General features: G+C 47.1%; 2 protein-coding genes across 3 annotated transcripts in view; both read left to right on the top strand.

Moving 5' to 3' along the window:
* Positions 1–2303, top strand: part of GOLPH3L (golgi phosphoprotein 3 like) — a 44129-nt gene extending 41826 nt beyond the window's left edge. The window contains exon 6 of one of the 2 annotated variants that reach the window (XM_039246337.1): positions 2267–2303. In XM_039246337.1, the coding sequence (XP_039102268.1) occupies positions 2267–2288 (22 nt within the window). In that variant the 3' untranslated portion in view covers positions 2289–2303. Of the gene's footprint in view, positions 1–1082; positions 1169–2266 lie in introns of those variants that run through there. The other variant, XM_039246336.1, reaches the window with a different exon arrangement.
* A 5295-nt stretch (positions 2304–7598) lies between these two features.
* ENSA (endosulfine alpha) lies at positions 7599–15824 on the top strand. Its single transcript, XM_039246305.1, has 4 exons — positions 7599–7795; positions 10532–10657; positions 11951–12117; positions 15116–15824. The coding sequence occupies exons 1-4, from the start codon at positions 7739–7741 to the stop codon at positions 15129–15131; spliced, it is 366 nt and encodes a 121-aa protein (XP_039102236.1). The 5' UTR covers positions 7599–7738; the 3' UTR covers positions 15132–15824.
* Positions 15825–16077: the final 253 nt, after the last annotated feature.

Below are 16077 nucleotides of genomic sequence, written 5' to 3'. Positions count from 1 at the left end.
TACTACTGGTGCTATGCCAAGAGACACAGAGACCCACCGAGACTACTGAAGCCGAATTAAGGGAGTCTTTATTACCTGCCGGGACCGCACAGAGTTAACAGAGGACTCTAAATGTGCAGCCCTGACTTAGGGCTTTTTATAATGAGCAAGCAGGCAGTACAGAAGCAGAATTGAGCGGTTATTGTTTTAAAAAAGGCTACAAAGTGATAAAGAGAGCAGCCCTTATCCTGGTGTGTAGGACATTTGTCATCCTGAAGGCAAGGTTTAGGGTCGTAGGGGGGTCTCAAAGGAATAGTTATTACCCCAAGGACAGAGTATGCCAAGCTGTGTCATAAATAACCACGAACAGGGACCGTTAACTCATCTTTTCACTTGTTTGGGGTTTTTTCCGTTGCACCTGAGAATAGTTATGTAGCCCTCCAAGTGTAGACCCAGAAGGTAAGCTCTGGGTCAAGATAGAAGGACTGAGGCTAAATTCATGTCCAACACTAGGAGCGCGGTCCCCTGTGTCCCCATGCAAGGCTATTATAATAAATTGACTCGATTCCCTATGCTGTACTTTTCTTCCTTCCCGTGACTTATTGTAACTGGAAGCTTGTACCTCTTAATCTCCTTTATCTACTTAACACATCCCCAACCCCCTCCCGGTTTGTTCTTTGTTATCTTTTTGTTTGTCTAAGGTAACTAATCTGTCTCATTCTTCTGCGCCTTTCCTTTCTTACTGCCACTGCCCCTTGTTAATAAGCCAAAACCGGAGGCATTGGACCTTGAGAACAGTGTGGCAGGTGATTGTGGGCAGAAGTATGAAGATCATTTCCTACATTCCTTTTTACCCCCTTTCATTATCCACTCACTTCCCTGAAGCAAGGGAAATGTAGAAGGGGCTTTTGTTTGTTTTGCTTTAGCTTAAGACTTTTATTGAAATCTACTTAAAAGTGCACGTGTCGTAAGTGTACGGCTCAGTTTTCAGAAACTGAACACACCCATGTAAGAAGATCAAGAAACAGAATAAAGCCTCCTGCGCCCCCTTCCAGGGTGACTTCAACAACACTGACCAGTTTTCCCTTAACGGGGTTTTTCAGATGTATGGAAAGAGCTCAGCTGAAGAAAAGAAGTCAGAAAGGAGAAGTACGGACAATCTAAAAGAAAAAGGAATGGGAGAAGGGAGGAGGGAAAGAAGAGGGAAGGAGGCTGAGGAGGGAGAGAAAGCAGAGGTTTAAAGAGAGAACCGACTACTTGGTTGGCTGCCCATGAAACCCAACTCTGATATTCTAAAGTTCAAGGTCACCTCTTCTGCACCAGCCTCCTCCTCCTCCCCCCACCCACTGCCACTGACAGGGTTTTAAGGTTGAAAGCCTTCTACTCAACTCTCCCTCACAAGTCTTAGATGGCACATTTGATTTCATTCGTGATCCATTCTTTGGGGTTAAAATTATCCCTTTTTGGCTGAATACCCCTTTAATACCAAAACTAAAACAAAGAGCAAGCTGCTGTCAGTAGATGACCCTAGGTACATTTCCTTCCATTTCTGTGATTTTCTCTAGGGACTTCCCAGGGCCAGTATCTCACATTGTAGCTGTTAAAGTTGATCTGATTATTTAATCTAGTTTTACAATGGCAACTGATAATGCTGATTTGGTATGTGGGTAATATATTTGCATTTTAATGCAACCTCTATGGAACTTCAACAAATGGAGGGCAGAGGCGAGATATTATGAAAAGAAAGGCTTTTCTGTTCTCCGGGGAAAAATTATAAGAGACTCTGAAATGGGCAAAGATATTATTGTAGGGTTTTGTGTAGAGGAGTCCAGACTTATCTATGCCTTTGATTGCCTTGTTTTGTTTATTTTGAGAGAGAGAGAGAGAGAGAGAAAGAGTGAGAGTGTGTGTGTGTGTGTGTGTGTGTGTGTGTGGGCATGGGGGAGAGGCGAAAAGAGGGGGGGAGAGAATCTCAGCCAGACTCCACACTCAGCAATGGAGCCTGACGCAGGGCCCTGAGACCACGGCCTCAGGTGAAATCAAGAGTCTGACATTCAACCAACCAACAGAGCCACCCATGACGCATCCCTGTCTTTCATTGTCTTTGAGAATGTAAATTTCTCAATTGTAAGTTGAGAAAACTGATGGCAATGCAAATGATTCTTATTCATAGACCATTTTGTCTAGTGAGATACGATTTCCACCCTGTGAAAAAGCACCCTAAGCATTCTATTTTATGCTCTTTATTTTTTTTTTAATTTTTTTTTAATGTTTTATTTATTTCTAGGAGAGAGAGAGAGACAGCGTGAACAGGGGAGGGTCAGAGAGAGAGGGAGTCACAGACTGAAACAGGCTCCAGGCTTTGAGCTGGCAGTCAGCACAGAGCCCGACGCGGGGCTCGAACCCACGAACCGCGAGATCATGACCTAAGCGAAAGTCGGACACAACCGACTAAGCCACCCAGGCGCCCCTATTTTATGCTCTTTAAATACTGACTAATTTTATCTCTATTAGAAAGGTCTTTTTTTAAATATTTATTTTTGAGAGAGTGTGTGTGCACAAGCGGGGAAGGGGAAGAGAGAGAGAGACAGGCAGACAGACAAACAGACAGACTGACAGAGGATCCCAAGCAGGCTCTGCACTGACAGTGAGCGCTATGTGGGGCTCAAACTCACTAACCATGAGATCATGACCTGAGTCCAAGTCAGAAGCTCAATCGACTGAGCCACCCAGGTGCCCCTCATTTAGAATTCTTAATTGCCTATGTATCTGTCTGTTTTCAGATTCTTTTTTTTTTAATGTTTATTTTTGAGAGAGAGAGAGAGACAGAGCACAAATGGGGGAGGGGCGGAGAGAGAGGGAGACACAGAATCCGAAGCTGGCTCCAGGCCCTGCGCTGTCAACACAGAGCCTGAGGCAAGTCTCAAATTCATGAACCGTGAGATCATGACCTGAGCCAAAATCAGACACTTAAACAAACTGAGCCACCCAGGTGCCCCTTCAGATTCTCTTTTGAGCCAGTTTAACACCTTATTAGTTCCATCATTTGTGTAATTTATGATTTTCCTTGTAATTTTTTTTAATTTTAGAGAGAGCGCATACAAGTGGGTAGGGGAGAGGGACAGAGGGAGAAAAAGAGTGTCTTTTTTTTTAAAGTTTATTATTTTGAGAGAGCACAAGCAGGAAAGGGGTAGAGAAGGGAAGGGGAGAGATACTCAACAGACTGAGCCACCCAAGCACCCCCAACTTGTTTTTCCTTTTTTTGAAATTTATCTTTAACTGTATTATTTTGATCACTTAGCTACTTTCCTTAGGCTACACCTCAGGCCAGTTCTAAGAGTATTAAGTTTGTTAAGGAGGCAAGGAGATGATAGAGCTTGGTTAATTCCCTGGTATTCTCAATTCGGCCCATCAGAGGGTGCTAATAGACCCAGGTATTTCCGTGGTCTCACGGTTTGTTACGGCCATTCTTCTGTAGAATGTAGCTTATGGACTGGCAAATTGCACAGTGTTCTTCCCGGATATCCCATCTCATACTCCGAAAATATTTAGGTCCTGACCTGAAAAATTCAGACATAAGCAAGAAAAAAATGCCAAAAGGTAAGAAGTTCAGGTCATCTTCTCTCCTTACTTTCTTCCCTCCAATTCCTTCTCCTTGGATTTGCTCCTCTGTAAATGGCACTTCGCTCAGGAACCTGGGATTCATCCTTGGTCCTCGTCTTCATTCCCCACCTCCAATATCATCTGTCCCTTCGGCTCCTCTCCATTCACGTTGCTTCTGCCCTTGATCGGACCCCACACGGTCTCACCTGGACTATCACGAAGCAGAGGTCCAGCCGGTCTCCGCCTTTCCTCCAGTCCGCTCTCCACCCAGCTACTGCAGTTAAGTCTTTCCAAATCCCAAGTCTAACAATACTTTTCCTGCTTGAAATCAGGTTCCCCTTTGTCCTCATGAAACCCCAACACTTGAGCATGACTTACTAGTCTCCTCAGGACCCCATCAACCTGAACCTTAACCCTTTTGTAAGACAAGGTTGTCCTCTAAATTGTCTTCCTTTCCTCCCCCACCCCCTGCTGATCTCCAGCCTTTCTATTCATCCTTGTAGTCCCAGTTCAGGCTCTGCCTTGTCTGAAACAGTCCTTGACCAGCTTAGCTGGAAATGATCTTTTAAACACTTCCAAATACAACCCATTTGGTGTCATACGTATTTACCGAATACTGTAGTTTTTCTACACAATGTAAGGCAGACAAAGTGTTACTTACATGTTTATATACATATGTTTGAGACTTATAGCTCATTCCCACAATACGGGTCATAGTCACCCTGTCCTAACCATCTTCCCTATCATTATGCTCTGAGAGTTCAACATCTGTGACTTCGCATGTACTTGATTACATCAAAGTTAGTGACTTTATATCCCTGCCGTATCTACCATCAATTACAATTATAGGCTGGAGCTCATTGTACCCTGTAATTTCTCTACCTTCCCAGATACACACTGAAATTTCCCTCGCTATAACCTCCTGTTCTTCTACCTCTCAGTCATCCCCATCAAATCTGAGCTTCACCTGTGTCATGACCAGTTCTTCGTCACCTTTCTATCCTGTCCTTCCTAGAGAGCCTAGATGCCATGGTCAGCTATTTCAACAAACTGGCAAACCAATCTAGATTTCCTCGTCGTCTTCCCTCCACTGTTCCTTCTTTACCAGTCCTTTGTCCCTGTTAACAAGCTGTTTTCTCCATATCGAGACAGCCAAGAGTTACTGATCGAAGTCACACAGCCAGGGTGATGAAGCCTACTATAAATCCATACCTATCTCATCTCAGATCTTTCTGTTTTGAGTCATCGCTATTTTATATAGTGCTGTTTCTACCACCATCTTTCCTAGATTCTCTATCCCACCCTGCCATCCTTTTTATTCTCAAAAGATTGACCTCAGAAAAGGAAGGACATTCAATGTGACCTCCTTAAAAGCTGCTTCAAAATCTCTCTGAGATTTCCCCTCCAGCCCGTCTGCTTCTCTCCCTCTTGATCTAATGATCTCCTCTGAGACTTTAATTCTTTCATTATCTTCTCTTTAAAACGGATAATTACAGCAGAACCTGGGGGGGGGGAGGGGGCTCAGTCGATTAAGTGTCTGACTTCAACTCAGGTCATGATCTCACAGTTCAAGCCCAGCATCATGCACTGCACTGACAGTGCAGAGCCTGCTTCAGATTCTCTCTCGGCCCCTACCCCACTTGTGTGCTCTCTCTCTCAAAAGTAAACATTAAAAACATAAAATGGATAATTACATTTTTAGTTTCTCTCGCTCAAATTAGCCCCTTGCCCTTTTCTGAAAATATACTTGAATCTTGTCTGTTTTCCAAAAAAGAAAACAGACTTCTGCTGTCTCTCAATTCATTGTTCTAATTTCTTCCTTTGCTTTTCTGTTAAATATTGCTGTCACCTCCTCACTCTTTAACGACATGCAATTAGTTTTGTCGCCTTCAACTTCTGTCACTTTTCTCCTGGTTCTTCTCCTTACCCCTCTGATCTTCTGTGTTTGTGTTCCTTGCCGACTTTTATCCAGTTTTCCATCTTGGGACTCTTTTTTTCATTCTCCTCTGATGATCTCATCAACTTTACTTACATTTACGTGAGGAAGTCCAAGTTTTGCTCATAGTTACCTTCTACTTTTCTCCCAAACACTAGGTCTACATTTCCTAGACCTCTAAAGTTGTAGATATGTTGGAGGTCTCAGGTCATTTATCCAAAGGCTTTGTTGATTGGATATCTCCACCCAATGACCCATCGTTTTAAGAAATCGATGTTCTTAAAGCTGAACCCCTCATCTTCTGTTTCCAATTCCATTCCCAGATTGACTTCTCTTCTTGAATTTATTATTTCTGCAGAGTCACCCTGAAGGACATGGCCTCCTCAGTCTCTGTATTCACTCAGCTGTGAATCTTGTAGACTGCTTGCCACAGACTTTCTCAATTAGAGTCACAGTTTTCTACTATAAACTACCACATTTCTAGTTTAAATCCCAATTATCTCCCACCTAGAGTATTGTAGTGCCCTCCTGGCTAGACTGCCATTTCTGGTGTCTTTCTGCCCGGAATTCTGAATTATTTTTATTCATTATCTTCAAATTAATCTTCCTAAAGGGAAGTGCTGATCTACCCTCTCTCTGGCCTAAAAACCTTAAATGTCTTTCTCATGGATTACTAAATTATTCACAAGTTCCTTATCATGGCATTCAAAGCCCTCCATGTTCTGCACTCAGTTCTATTTTTCTAGCCTTCATGTTGCACTTATCACCTGGCATACCCTTCCTTCTTTCACCTTCACCCAGCAAACTGCTAAGTTCTTTAAAACTTATTTCAGGGGCACTTGGCCGGTTCAGTCAAGAGCCGATTAATGAGTTTGAGTCTCATGTTGAGTGCAGAGTTTACTTGAATGAATAAATAAAAACTTAAAAAAAAAAAAAAAACCAAACTTATTTCAAATGCTGGCCCCACCAAGTCTTTTTTTTTTTTTTTTTTGTCACTGGAGGTGGGGAATCTAAACTGAATATGAGTCTTCCTACGAACCCCTGTAACACTTACCAACAATTTTATTTATTCCAATGCTTACCAGATTTTGCCTGTTATAATTGTGTATTACAGGGCTTCTCAGACTTTCCCACAAGTACACCTAATTATACAGAAAAATGAACAGACAGCCCCAAGGCTGTCTCCAGAAGCTGCCTGGAAAATGAAACTTTAATATGAATTTTGCAGGGCTATTAGTATTAAACTAATTTTTATCTTTAATATAAAAATGTGGACTGACACTCCAGGAAGATAGGCCTACTGAACTCGAGGGTACACCTGGCACACTGGGAAAAGCCTCCCCACATGTCCATTAATCTACGTTTAGGGCAGAGACTCCCTTATTCTATACGTACCCCTGTAAAACTAATACATTACCATCTACCCACCGACGTTCAAGAAATACTGTTGAACTGTGACTCAGGATACGTTAACTAGCGTTAACTGGATTTACTAAATGTTTACCATGCACCTAGAACTGTGCTCTCCGTGGGCTGACCCTGCACAAGTAAAAAACTGTACAGAAGAATTCAATCATGGAACGTAGAGCATTCTGCGCAAGACAAATTGGTTTGGGGTCTCCGTCCCGCCGCTCCATGCACCAAGTACGTATATGGCAACAGTGTTGAGCATCAATTTAAGGTACACTCTGACTTCCAAATTCTTTTCTGGAGATTAAGAATTTTCTGCTAACCCTGCGCAAAGCTTAAGCCTCTCCATATGAAAATGAAAGGTCTCCATCCTTTCGCTCTCCAGTTTGAAGCTCAGCAAAGCCTTCAGGGCGCCGGGTCGCAGACTGATAAGAAGTCTCGTCCCACCAAAGGAGCAAAAATGCCGAGGCTGGCTGCACCGCCCCCAGCACCCCCCACGGGCTTCCAATTGGTCCTTGGAGCTCACTCTCTTTCCACATTGGTGTTCCAGCTTGCCTGTCGCCTTCAAAGAGCCCACCTCTAGCCAGCGGCTATTGGCAGATCGTTACGTCATTGCCCCATCTACCTCACTCCCATTGGCTCCCAAAGGAAGGGGCGGCCACAACGTCACAGGCAAGGGCCGCCATTTTGACTGAGCAACCCTAGTGACAGGAGCCGAAGCAGCAGCGCAGGTTGTCCCCGTTTCCCCTCCCCCTTCCCTTCTCCGGTTGACTTCCCGGGCCCCCAACACTTCACAGTCCTGGTCCCGCCATGTCCCAGAAACAAGAAGAGGAGAACCCTGCGGAGGAGACCGGCGAGGAGAAGCAGGTGAAATGGAGGGGGTGCGGGCCGGCGAGCTGGGGGCGACAGTGATGGGGCGGGAGACGGTCTCCCACCAGTGCGGATTGGTCGCCATGGTCTCAGGCTCTGCAGGGGTTGGCCACTTCTTGCGTCACGCAGGGTGAGCTTCAACACAGCTTGCTGCTCTGGCGCTGATTAGCTGGGCCCACTATCAGTCAGTGCCGTCCTCCTTCTGATTGGCCAATAGGCCTACTGCTCAACCCATTGAAGCTGTGCTATCATTGGCCAAGCTTGGGTGCGGGGCGGGTGTTTGGAAAGACTGGGTGAATGAAAGGGGGCCGGTGGTCCCGAGAAGCGTTCTGTGTTTTTGGATAAGGGGGGGTAACTGGCCCAACAACTAGTCTGGGGCCCCCAACAGAAAGATACAGGTGGAGGTAGAGACGATTAAAAAGGACCAGCACTGGGGGAAGGGAGAAGTAATTATCATGGCTACTTTGGGGCGGCAACTTTCTCAGACCTGTTTTGACGGTTGGGGTTCAACTGTTCCCCACCCTCAGTTAGGAACTAACAGGACTGAAGAGGACTAGAGTTCCGTAAAAAATAATGAAGGTTAAACCTGGAAAAGACTCCAAAAGAGTCGCCACCGTATTTCCACCACTGCCCTGACTTCCAAGGCAGTGGGACTAAGTTCACCCACAATTCTGTGATGAAAACACACCAAATAAAACTCTTCTTGGGGCTTGTATTTGAGTTACAACATTTAGTACTGGACTCAGGGCGTTGTGAAAGGCACCTGGTATTATATCTGTGCCAGATTTTCAAGGGAAGGGAATATAATAACATTAAAAAGAGCCACAAATTGCCTTAGGTCCTTTTTTTTGTTTGTTTATTTTTGAGAGAGAGAGAGAGAGAGAGGCACATGTGAGCAGGGGAGAGGCAAAGAGAGAGCGCCGACAGGATCCAAATCGGGCTCTGTGCTGACAGCAGAGAGCTTGATGGGGGCCCGAACCCACTAATCGAAACATTGTGACCTGAGCAGAACTCAGACGCTTAACCTACTGAACCACCCAGGTGCCCCTAGGACCTTTTGTTAAAAAATGTTTTTTCATTTGCTTATTTTGAGAGAGCGGGAGGGAGAAAGGATCCCAAGCAGGCTCATGAGTCAAGGCAGAGCCTGACTTGGAGCTTGAACTCACAAACCATGAGATCAGGACCTGAGCTGAAACCAGGAGTCAAATGTTTAACCACCTGAGCCGTCCAGGCACCCCAGCTTTAGGTCCCTGTAAAAAGTCACTGAAGAAAAGGGCATTGGGCCCACAAAAAGCAAGAAGAGACTAGTAACACCAGTGAGAGCCCCTCCACGCCAGTTCCCAAGTTCTTGGCATGTTCCCCATACTTCCATCACTTGCCCGCTGGGGAAGGTGTTGACTTTTTGGCAAAAACTATGGATAAATACTAGCGAACCTCCTGTGTGTTATTTTCTTGAGGTTAAAAATAGTGCCATTTTCATCTCTTTACCTGTCACCTTCCTACCTAATGTTTCTGGAAATGCTGAAGCAGTGTTGTTCCTTTACTAAGGTAGGAATATTTGGAGAAGGCCACATAGCTCAGGAGGCTGAGATCAGTTGACTACTGTAGATTCTGGGAAAAAGGGAACATCTCAGCAGAATTGTCCTCTTTGATTTCCTGTTTGACCTGTACCGGGTGTTAGGGAGAGCCAGGAACTGCCCTGCTCCTCTTGGGTCACCAGAGCACTGGTTAGCTTCTCTCTCTCTTTCCTGGCCTCTGTGCTGAATGAGCTATGGTTTGCTCTTGATTGAAAAACTGTGTCTAGGTATTATTTTTAACCCAGTACTCCCGGTCACTGCGGTGTTTCCTTGAGCCTAGTAGTGCAAAGAGCAACTTGTGTCTTTTTTTTTCCCCCCTCTCACAATACAGTCATCTTGAGCTTTAGAGATCTGAACAAAGGTCTAGCTTTGTTTAGGAGCAGAGTAGAGACAGTATATTCACAAGGGGGTAGATTTCCAGGAAAAGTTGACAGTATAAAAGTTGCTAGGAGCGCCTGGGTGGCTCAGTTGGTTAGGCGTCTCACATCACCTCAGGTCATGATCCCCACGGTTTGTGGGTTTGAGCCCCGCATCAGGGTCTGTGCTGACAGCTTGGAGCCTGGTTCACATTCTGTGTCTCCCTGTCTCTCTGCTCCTCCCTCTCTCTCTCCCTCTTTCTCTCTCTCTCTCTCTCTCAAAAAGAAATAAACAATAAAAAATTTTAGATATTAGAAGCAGTTGTTTCTCAAATTCTTTTTAAGCTTATTTATTTATGGGGTGCCTGGGTGGCTCAGTTGGTTAAACATCTGACTTTGGCTCAGGTCATGATCTCACCATTCATGAGTTGGAGGCCTGCATCAGGCCCACTGCTCTCAGCGCAAGGTCTGCTTTGGATCTTCTTCTTCCCCTTCTCTCTGCCTCTACCCTGCTCTGGAGCCTGCGCACAGGTGCTCGCTGGCGTGCTGTCTCTCTCAAAAATAAAATTTTGTTTTTAGTTTATTTTGAGAGAGACAGTGTGAGTGGGGGAGGGACAGAGAGAGCGAGAGGGAGAGAGAAAAGAGAAAGAGAATCCCAGGCAGGCCCCCAACTGTGTGTGCAAAGCCCAGTGTGGAGTTCAAAGTTTGGAGATCTCCCAAACCACAAGATCGTGACCTTAGCCACACAGGTGCCCTTGCTTCGCAATTTGTAATTTAACTGGCCCATCTGTTTCCTCCAGGACACACAGGAGAAAGAAGGTATTCTCCCTGAGAGAGCCGAAGAGGCAAAGCTAAAGGCCAAATATCCAAGCCTAGGACAAAAGCCTGGGGGCTCCGACTTCCTCATGAAGAGACTCCAGAAAGGGGTATGGAACCCAATCTCTTCATCTTCTTACTTTGGACTCAAAGGGGTCTTTAGGGGTCAGATCTGTAAAGCCTCTTCTGGATGCTTATTTGGAGGTTTTGTTGGGCAGTGGTGGAGAGGATTTAGCAACTTGTAAAGAGCAAGGCAAGAGTAAGCCCCTAATCTGGTAACATACAGGGGAGGAGGGCCTAATGTTGAGACATCTGGGTGTGGGGGGCGCTGGGGGATTGAGGGGAGGAAGGATGTTAGAAACTGAAACACTGACTCCCCCAGCCATTTGCCTGTTCAAGTGGTGGGAGGTTTAGGACTACACTTTTTAAGATGAGAGCTAAATTTTGGGGTGCATGATTTCAAAAAAAGATCAGACCATCTGTCCTGTAGATTTCTTCAACTTGAAATGAATAGCTTTCTTCAGACCCTTGAAATTAGCACCAGCCATGAACTGTACTCCCTCAAGAGACTTCTTTTTCCATCCAGAGTGGTCCTCCTGACCAAGGGAGGGTCTGCTGCTGTAGCCATCCAGCACCTGCTCAGCCCCCAGAGGTGCCTTAGCTAACCGAGAGACTGAAAGGCAGCAGACTGGAGGGGGTTCCCAGGTGCGGTGAAACAGACAGTGAAACAGATCCCTGTGGAGAATCCTCGTCATTGAGTCTTAGTCACAGATGATGATGTGATGCTGATTTGCAGTTTACCTCGCTGTCGGCAAGGCAGGCGTGGGCAGGCTGTCATAGCCACGGGACATGTGTGGGAGCAGTGGGAGTCAGAGGAAAAGTACATTATCCTCATGAACGAGCCCAGTTTCTATTCATGGTCTGAGAGAATCATTTTTAATTCTGAGGTGGTTGGCCGGAGGTTGATCTCCTGCCGATGGTTAGGATAGCTCCACATCTATGGCTAGGATAGCTCCAGATCGATGCTTCTAGATATCTTGTTAACTTCCCCAGGACCAAGCCCTTTGGAGACTGATAGGTCCTCAGGAAGCCTTAATGAATGGTCAGTAATTTGGTTGAGCCGTCCTGAATTGATGGGTGTACGAAGGAGGCAGGGGCTGTTCCTGAGCTCATGAAGTCTCCACCGTGGCTAGGAAACCTCTGACAAACCTGAAAACGTCAGGACACATTGGAGAGAAGATATAAGTGCATGTGATTAATGCTCAACTGTGGATGCAATGAGTTAATCGAGGAAGACTGGAAAAATCTAAGCATTGACGAGGGTTTGTAATGGGTGTGGGTCTCCTCGCTTTTGCGGAAGGCCCGAGTCCCTCACTCACCTAAACGTCCCTCTTGTCTCTTAGCAAAAGTACTTTGACTCAGGAGACTACAACATGGCCAAAGCCAAGATGAAGAATAAGCAGCTGCCAAGTGCGGGACCAGACAAGACCCTGGTGACTGGTGACCACATCCCCACCCCGCAGGACCTGCCCCAGAGAAAGTCCTCGCTCGTCACCAGCAAGCTTGCGGGGTAACCTGGGCCCCCCTCTCCCCTTCCTCACCCGCTGGACTCGATATGTCGTAGGCAGGGGTGGAATGAGCGTCTAGTTAGACCTTGTCAGCTTGCTAGCCAGAAAGGACCGTGACTCTGCTGGGGGCTGCTGAGAGGGTGCTGTGGGTTGAAAAGGGGCTCTGAGTTCATTTCTTTGGTTAACTGAGATTTCCTCACCCTCACTGTAGCCCAGGTGGGGGCCCAGAAATAAGAGACTAGGATTGGATAATGCTGCAGATGCGCTTTTTCTTTCGTATGAGAAACTGGGGAGATGTGATTTCTCCTTTGGGAAGAGAATGTCCCGAAACTGATTAGGCTCGGCCTTGGGGACAACATGGTAGGTTCCATCCAGAGGCTACTCTGACATAGTTGGGAAAGGTAGACTGAATGAGATCTGTTCTCTGTGCTTCTGAGTGTTTTCTCCCTTAGGCCGCTATTGCTTCGTGTTTCCATTATGGCAGGATTAGTGAATCCTCACAAAGAAAAACTGATTTGCTTGCCTAAAACTCCAATGCCCACCTGACCTCCCTCACTCAGGGAGTGTCTCTTACAGGTTGCCGTGACTCTTAACTAATGTAAAGATTGGAGGACATCACTCATACGAAATGGGCACCTTCTCTCTCTCTTCCAGCATGTTGCTTTGAAAGTCTCATAGGATAGTGGAAAGATTCGCCCTGGGTTTGGAGTCAAGGTATCTGGGCTTCAGTTGCGTTCCGTCTTGGCAGAACTGGATACGTAGCCTTGGTCAAGTCATTTAGCCTCTATGGGTTTCTAGTTCCTCATCTGTGAAAGAGCAGAAGGTAGATGAGGGGATAGAATTTAAAACCCCTGTCACTGACAGCTGAAAAAGGGCTGTGTTGTTCACGGTGCAACAAAGTGAGCGAGGCCCGTGGCTGAGGCCCGCGGAGGGGAACCATTTGAGGACCGCAGGAGGAGGGAGGAAGTTGAGATTTGGGGATTATAAATTCAGGCAAGAGGGCCTCCTGAGTTTCATGGACTTCAGGGTGGAGAGAGAAGTTCTAAGAAGCTAGCTTCTACGGAAACTTCTAGCCTCTACCCCCACTCACTTTCCTGCACCTGGTCGGGGCCTCGGCTGCTACAAAGCTGCTCTGGCAGCCAAGCTGCAGGCCCGAGGACCCCTGCCCTGTCCCGCACGTGTGGTGGAGCCCTGGCTTCACAGGTGGTCATGTGCCAGGTGCGCTGCTAGGGAGACCAGAAGGGGAGGGACAGACTGAGCCAGCCTCTGGGCCTTGGTGCCGAGGCGGGGCTGGGGCTTCGGGTTCTTAAGGGTCAATGATTCACCATGGGGGACGGGACGCTGCCAGGTGGCCACGGAGGGAGAGGCAGAGCACCAAATCCCGCTCCGTCTTCCGAGGGCCCGGTAACTCGGCTCCTGTGGGATAAGAGGCAGCACTGGAGATTGGAGAGCAGATGGAGGGGACGCGCGCGGGTGGCCAGTGTCTTCAGGCCGCTCAGCACTAGCTTGGCCCGAGTCCTACTGCCGGTTAGGACGGAGAGGCCCGGGGTGACAACTGACTGTTTAAGAGGACAAGATCCTGTAACTCTGTCTTGCCCTCTCACCTCACAAATTCTAATACACCAAACATTTGGCCTGATGAGCATGGCCCGTGGCGTCTGGCTGGCTCAGTCGGAGGAGCGTGTGACTCTAGAGCTTGGGGTTGTGAGTTCAAGCCCCACGTAGGGCATAGGGATTACTTAAATACACCTTAAAAACACACAAACAAGATTTAGCAGGAGAATGACCATGAACTTACTGATGCACATGCAGAGCGATTGGCAGGTGTGTATACGGCTTTCCTGACTGGCCGTTCACTTTTCAGGCGGTCACTCAGGTCAGGTAGGAGAAGGTTGGTGAGGAAGGAAGGGAGAGAGCAGGACCCCTGGCTTTCCTGGCCCCCAAACTCCTTGACTGTCACTTGTAATTGTATATAATTTTTGTGTTTCTTGCTTCATTCCTCATGCTGTCTTTCCTAGTCTGAAGTCTTTGTGGGAAGGGGAAAATGCCGAACATCCTTGTATAGTTTCCTCAACTGTCCCAGCCATGTTGTACATAGATATGTCATGTTATTATATATATAAATATATATATAATTTTGTACGTTTTCTTCATCTCCGATCTTCTCGAATTTTGTACTTTTTGCTTTTCTGTCTCCGCTGCTTTCTCTATTGGTCATTTGAATCTTCGGGACTGAGGTCACAAAAGTCTGGTTTTTAGGAAGGAATTGAAGAAATAGGGGAATCAGAAAACTTATCAATCTTGCTCTTTCTCTACCCGGTCATCTTCAAGGATAAGAAACAAGCTACATTCTGTATTTGCCACCTGTTTCCACAGCATGAACTACATCACTTCCGTGGCAGAGAAGGGTCCTTCCTGGGTCCAGATCCAAATTGCTTTGATTAAACCTGGATTATTAAATCCACTCAGAACAACATGTGTGTTGTCTGGCCCTGGCTGACGTGCCGTCACCGCCTCCTCGCTGTGCACCCCCGTCAGTCACTGCTTCAGGTGGCTGTGGCCATGCCTGTGAGACCAGGCCGGCTCTGGGCCGGGCAGCCCACGCCCCTGCCAGCCCCCAGCTCTTGTGATCTTGTCTGAAGAGTATTCGGTACTGTTGCCGTGGGTATCTCCAAAATGACAAGGAACACTTTGTGGATAGAAAAAAAAGTGAAACTCTCTCCCTCCCACCCCTGCTCCCTCTTTCTGCCCTCCTCTCCCCCCTTCTCCCCCATCCCCTTCCTGCCCCCCCCGTTTTACTCTGTTCTCCTTTCCTCTCCTGTGCCTCTCCCCCCCCCCCCCCCGTTCCCCGGTCTCTGTGGATCAGAGTCAGGCATGTGCCAGGTAGCCTAATGACTTAAGTGTGGAAGAGTCACGGGGTAGGGACTGGGATGGAACTTCGGGATCTTTCCCTTATTACTTGACAGTGTTTTCTTTTTCTTCTTCTGTGTTCGTCCGCAGCGGCCAAGTTGAATGATGCTGCCCGGGGCTCCGCCAGATCCTGAGACGCTGCCCTCCTGGGTCCTGTGCTGGCTCCTGCCCCTCCCTGCTTTTGCAGCCAGGGGTCAGGAGGTGGCTCGGGTGCGGGCTGGAGAGGCAGAAGCCCCTGCCCGTCGGTGTCCCAGCGCATGGAGCCCCTTGGGCTGAGCACCAAGACCCCGAACCTTTTTTGTTTTACCTTTTTTCCAAATAATTGTTGGGAGAAATCTCAGTGAAATCCTGGCGGGCAGGGTGGGGGTGGGGGGGTGGTGTTTGAGAGGGTGGGGTGGGACATTTGTGGGGGATATGAAATAGGGCTTGGAGTTGATAAAAAACATTCCTGACTATCAACCACGTGGCTGGTGTGGGATGGGTGTGAGGGGAGGAGTGGAGTAGTTCCAATCCAGCTCTGTAGAAAAATGCCTTGTTTGCTTGGATGTGGCTGGGGACCTGGTGTCAGATACAAGAAACTGTCCATCTAAATATGACAGATACAAATGGCTCCTCTGGTCCTGCAGAGCAAGCTGAGAACACAATTAATGTTAATTGTTCATTTTAAAAAGTGCTGTCCTCGAAATAGATTTTCTGTGGGGAAAAGGGCAGTGAGTGTGGGGAAAGGGGCCATGAGCGTGGGGAGCCCCACAGAGCCCAGGGGACTTTTTGAATATTTGAAATAAAAAAAAAAAAAGAAGATGACCCACAAAAAAAACACAACCCAGAAATATTCTGAAGCAGTTGGTGTGTTTTATTGGGCTTTGGGGAAAGGGAAGAAAATGAAACTGAAGATAGCATTCAGAGGAGAATGGTGTGGGGCCCTGAGTTCTAAGAGATGAGTCCTTAATACAGGTTGTGACTGGGCTCCCCGCTTCCATCACTCAAGGAGAGGGAACAGGGATGTTGGCGTACAGATCAGTGCTTTTCCAGACTCCTGTCCATCCCTTTGT

The sequence above is a fragment of the Hyaena hyaena genome, unplaced genomic scaffold, assembly GCF_003009895.1.
Source record: "Hyaena hyaena isolate Hyena2069 unplaced genomic scaffold, ASM300989v1 scaffold_284, whole genome shotgun sequence".
In the NCBI taxonomy this organism is placed as follows: Eukaryota; Metazoa; Chordata; class Mammalia; order Carnivora; family Hyaenidae; genus Hyaena; species Hyaena hyaena.
Note: the sequence above shows the minus strand (reverse complement) of the source record. Positions and strands in the feature narration are given on the sequence as shown.